Source organism: Amphibalanus amphitrite, unplaced genomic scaffold (genome assembly GCF_019059575.1).
Source record: "Amphibalanus amphitrite isolate SeventyFive unplaced genomic scaffold, NRLGWU_Aamphi_draft 000172F_arrow, whole genome shotgun sequence".
Lineage (NCBI taxonomy): Eukaryota > Metazoa > Arthropoda > Thecostraca > Balanomorpha > Balanidae > Amphibalanus > Amphibalanus amphitrite.
Genome location: NW_024881667.1, coordinates 689,890 through 695,578, shown reverse-complemented (window position 1 = coordinate 695,578; position 5,689 = coordinate 689,890). Strand labels below are relative to the sequence as shown.

Here is a 5,689-nt window from a genome sequence, read left to right as displayed (position 1 = left end):
AAGTCATTCTGATTTAAATGGGTTTGTTCGTTGAAAAATCGCTTAAAACTTGGTCTGAACTTGTTGTGGTGCCTACAGAGTAAAAAGAATCAGCTTTATGACAGTAATGTGGCCTGGGGAAGGAGGTAATTTTGGGCTGTGACGTCACATATTTGAAAGTTTGTGTTTGGAATATGGGAAGCCTAAGATGTTTAATGAAAAATAAATGCCAGAACCGTGTTCCTGGTCATTCAATCTATAAAGTCGGGCACAATTTAATTGGTTTTAACAACATTTTAGAAGGTGGGATAGTCCCTTTAATCAATTCTATATTACAAAAGGAGAATTACAAAGGGTGTTTCTAAAGGAAGTTACACCGGTGGACCAAGAAGAGCAGCATTCAATGCTGTGGGAACATATGAAAGCAAGCCACAGACTATAACAACTATGTACATAGGCATAAGTTGCCTCTCATATCCAAAGCATAATACCTAAAATAATAGCTTACTAGAAATGCTATAAGCGTTTCAGATTAAACATTTACTGAGTAAATTGTTGACTCATTCAATGAACCAATAACACTGAAGTCGAGCTCACATTCCACCTACAAAAACCGGTTTACCAGCTCAGCTCCGATTTCGACGTAGGTGACCTTGCGTTAGGTAATTTCGAGTGTCCTATAAAAGAGCCCACGTTACGTTCGAAGTCAACCAGTGCTCCCAGCACCAGCATCCAAATCACACCTAAAAAGTGAATCCAGTTCGCACAATGAAGGTCAGTTGACACAAATGGATGGGAAACACCTGAGATGATGATATGATTGCTAAAAGTTATACACAATTTGGTTTGAAAAAGCTGCTTATTGAGGAAACATTTCTGGAGTTGAATGAAAAAAAGAGGCAGAAATTATCAGAACATTGTATGAAGAAACTTCCATATATCTGTTACATAATCGTTTTGTCCGTTTTCTCAGGTTCTGTTTGTCCTGTTTGCCCTGGTGGCGGCGGCCTCGGCCAGCGATCTGGGCCAGTACGGAGACGATCAGGAGCACCAGGACGTCGAACACACCCCCTACGAGTTCAGCTACGCCGTCGAGGACGACGACACCGTGTTCTCTCAGAGCGAGCAGGGCGACGAGGAGGGTGACGTGGAGGGCGAGTACGCCGTCAACCTGCCCGACGGCCGTGTGCAGACGGTCCGCTACTCGGCCGGCGACGAGACCGGCTACACGGCCGAGGTCAGCTACGAGGGCGAGGCCCAGTACCCCGAGCAGGACTCCTACGAGCAGGAGGAGGAGCAGGAGGACGATGGAGAGGAAGAGGAGGAAGAGGAGGAGGACGAAGAGGAGGAGGGAGAGGAGGAGGAGGAGCTGATTCCTATCTATGCCTACCGGCCCGTGTACAACTAGTCAGTGTCAATGTCGTGTGTTTATTTAATATGTTTAAAGCATTTTCATCAATTCTTTGATGAAGTAATGTGTTGTGTCAATTTCACCCTCGATATGTGAACCAACCATGTTTTGTCAGCTGTCTGTTGTATGTTGAATAATAGATGCATGTTCCTATCAAAAGTTGATTGTTTCCACCAAATGAGAGGGATTTTGGATGACAATCCTAACGTATCATATAAGTTAACCCTCGCCGGACCTATTGGCTTTCTACATACGCGCCGGCCGAGGGGGGGGGGGGCGGGTACGACCCCCCCCTCGCCGTTTCGCCCCTGGTGGAGCTAGCGCGTCGCGGAAAAAACGAGCGTGTGCGCCGTTACGAGACGCAGAGATTGGTACCCGATTTTAAGGTCCTAGGTCAACCGGTGACCTCTGAGGTCAGGTCAAGTGCCCCAGGGTACGGTTCAGTTTTTGGCGAATAACTTCGCAAAAAACGGCCGCAGAGCGCCGATTTTGGCAGCATTGTGTTCGCCTCGCTCAGGCGCGTCGAATGATATACCTTTTGTCCGGGTCAGGTCAACTTGGGGTGTTGACCTCAGGTCAAGGTCAGGTCAGCACCCCCAGGTCACGAAGTTGGTCGAAAGAGGTCATGTCGCATATCATTCGATTCGGCAGGTCTTCCTGAGTCCATTGGTGCCTTTCCCGACTCGCTAGCTCAATTTGATCAAGAGTTATTGACGAAAAACTAATTTGACCTTGATGACGTCATAAATGACGTCACGCAAGGTCAACATTGCAAAAGTGACGCATCTAACCTTGCAAGGAGTGCATCAAATCACGATTCTGTGTGCTTGAGATAGTTGGAGATCGTTCCCGGCGCCAGAATAGCAGTTTGAATTTTTCCCCGTTGACTTATAATGGTGAGGTCACGAAAATGACCTGACCTCATATGACCTTTAGGAAAAATCCGAGATATACAAGTTGTGGGACTCATAATGGATACTAGATCCTGCAAGTTTCATTTCCCTGTGACATCTCCTCTGGCAGTGAGGGCGTTGCGAAGTTGCGACATCTGAAGACCGTGCAGAGGTTCACGTATGACGTCATAGGTCAGTGACCTGACCTGACCCAAAAATGCGGTTGGTGTCAAAAGATCCGGCTTGGATCAAAGGTCAGGTATGCCAAGTTTCAGCTTTCTATCGCCAGCGTGTTCGGAGCTATCGCGAAAAAAACCCTATGGGGGGGGCGGCACCCGCCCCCCCCTCGGCCGGCGAGGGTTAACCCGCGCCCCACTGGGGGGGGGGGGGCTATTTATAGCCCCCCCTCCCGTTTTTCTGCAATAACTTCCAAACCGCTTGACGAATCGATGCCAAACTTTCAGTACCTTCGGCTGCATCAATTTGACACCTTGTGTCAAAATTTGAACTTCGTAGCTACTATAGGTCGGCCGGAAATGACGTCAGAGTGACGTCATGTTCGTCCGATTTCGACGCAAAACATTGAACCACGGCAGTCGCTCCCAAGAGCTCAGTTTTTAAGCTAGATCCAATTTCTTTGCATGAAAGAACTCAGAATTGACCGCGCTATCAAACTGCTATCTCGGATTTTCAAAGTTTTGAAAATTTCGAAAATTTTATATAATAATATTCAAAATTTATATTTTTATATTTTTTTCAAAAAGTTTTTGAGTTTTCGAACAAACCGGAATATATGTGACAGAAAGCATGATTATGACTAACTCTAGCAAGTTTTAGCTAAATATCTTCAAAAATGGCCAAGTTATACGCATTAGTGCAAAAAATTCACAATTATTAATTTTTCAAATCAATTTTTCAGTACGTATTTGGCATCGTACACCAATATAAATGGCACCATCGTGTTTCTAAGCTCAAACTGCATCCAATAGACACCTTTTTTGTTGAAAAATTTCAACTTCAAAATTTGACCTTTTTTGACCTGAAAGTGACCTGACCTAAGCTAATTTCGACTCAAAATGACCTTGAATGACACAGACGACATCAAATTCGAAATCTATGGCCTAAATGGACCATAAAACATGTGTCACGTGACCGACGCATGATATAATATTTTCGTGACCTGTGATGACCTGACCCTGACCTGAAAATCAAAGTACAAGTTTGGTACCCTCAAGGTATCTAGAGCATCTGTTCACGAGTGTGGAAACCAAAAATGAGCCTGATCTGACTTGTAAGACGGCGGCCAGAGCCCAAAATGTGAACAAGCCAAAGTGCTAATAATTTTTACTTTGACCTGACCTGTGACGTCATCGGTGACCTCGAGGTCAATGAAATTAGGTTTCGCTCGACAGTTTTTCCGGGGCTATCAGACGCCGTTTGAATTTTGACGATCGGCCCAGTAGTTTCGGAGTTAGGAGGGGGGGCTATGAATAGCCCCCCCCCCCCCAGTAGGGCGTGTTATACACAGACCCCAGTGGGGCGCGGGTTAATAGGCATGGAAGCTCAAAACACACGGAATCTCTGGGAGACGCAATAGGTATAAACGATGTCATGCACTTCGTGCCCTAGACGGAAAGCTCTCACTTCAGTGTTTTAGCAGCTTGGCATCATAGATATAAAGACTAGATAGGACAGCCCTATGTAAAACCCGCTCGCTAGATACACGTAAGCGGCCCGGTCCTAGATGCGGCCCTAGATGTACGTAAAGCGGCCCGGCGGCCAACCACAGCCGACATCATAGACTCGCTAATGCCTTCCCATGTTAAAAAGAGCATTTTGACGGACTCGTACGAGTTTTTGAATGCGAGTTACATATCATAAAGGGTCTCAAATGAAGGATTGGACCGTCTTCTTGTTAGGATCCACGTTTTTTTTGTGGCTGACATGCCTCTGACAGCTTGCAGGACCCTTCCTAACAGGACACTGCAGTCTCGGCTTGTAATGTTGTGGCAATGGGAAGAATGATATTTTAGATGGGTCAGTGGGGATTTCCGCATGGAAATGAGAAGTAGGAGCGGACAATTGAAAGACTTATAATTCATGCAATGACATTTCATTTTGATGCAGGAATGGCCCCTGACAGCCTGTGAGTTCACTGATTGACGGCATGTATTGCTGTCTGAACTTCGCATGTATCTGTTGCAGACGACGTGGGAGCCAAGAAAATGAGTGTTTAAACACTGGTGGAATTTTTTTTTTTGAAACGTTCAAAGAAAATGAGAGTTTAAACACAGGTGGAAATTTTTGTTTGAAACGTTCAGACATGTGATTTGATGCTGCTCCCATACATTAAGGGTGGATGTCAAGGTCACCTGAAGGTCAGGACAGGTCGATGACCTTTAGTGTCCTCGGTTCACTTTTTCGAGCTTTACATGTTTCTATGCTAGTTTTTGGAGCTCAATTCGAATTAAGAAACCATTTAAACATTTACAAGGTAACTTTGGTGCCTTCGTAACATGTTACGAAGCTGTCAGAGGCGGTTGACACGTTCCACGAATACCTGTAACGACCCCTACTGGTTGACCTGACCTGACCTGACCCGACCTGGTCTAAATGCTTAAAGACATCAGTTGTGATCAAAACTAACACGATATTCGTGATCAGCACCCCGAAAACCCCTTTAGCAGCCACACTTTATGACTTCCTAACAGGTATCGATTTTCCCGACTTTTGGGTCATTGACCTGATCTGGAAGGTCAGCCGATGACCTAGGACCTTAAAATTGGGTATCATCGGCTTCCTCTCGTCACGGGTAACACGTTCGTTTTTTACGCGAAGCTCTAGCTCGATCAGGGGCCATACGACAAGGGGTCCAACCGAACCCCCCCCCCCATTACGTTAGAAGCTGGCAAGCACCACACACATGCGAGGTTTAATTCTTACTATAATGTGTATAACTTAGCTATTTTTGACGATATCGGGCTAGAACTTGCTTAACTATATCATAAGCATGTTTTCCATCACATATATTCCGTTCAATCAAAAAGTCAAAAGGTTTTGGAAAAAATGAAAACATAAATTTTGAAATGTAATATATACAATTTTCAAAAAACAAATTGAAAATTACAGATACCAGTTTGATAGCACATTGTATTCTGACTCCCGTCATGCAAAGAAATTGGATCCAGCTCATAAACTGAGCTCTTGAGAGCAATTTCCATAGTTCAATGTTTTACGTCGAAATCGAACGAACATGACGTCACTCTGACGTACTTTCCGGCCGGCCTATAGTAGCTACGAATTTCGTATTTTTTAACACAAAGTGTCAAATTGTTGCCGCCGAATTAGGTACATACTGAAAGTCACGCTTTAATGTGTCTCGCGGTTTAGAAGTTATTGCAGAAAA

The 5,689-nt window shown here is 44.9% G+C and overlaps 1 protein-coding gene across 1 annotated transcript; it reads left to right on the top strand.

The window, feature by feature from the left end:
- The first annotated feature begins 612 nt into the window (after positions 1 to 612).
- On the top strand, positions 613 to 1,454 carry LOC122383762 (sodium/potassium/calcium exchanger 1-like). Its single transcript, XM_043370512.1, has 2 exons — positions 613 to 753; positions 953 to 1,454. The coding sequence occupies exons 1-2, from the start codon at positions 748 to 750 to the stop codon at positions 1,385 to 1,387; spliced, it is 441 nt and encodes a 146-aa protein (XP_043226447.1). The 5' UTR covers positions 613 to 747; the 3' UTR covers positions 1,388 to 1,454.
- Positions 1,455 to 5,689: the final 4,235 nt, after the last annotated feature.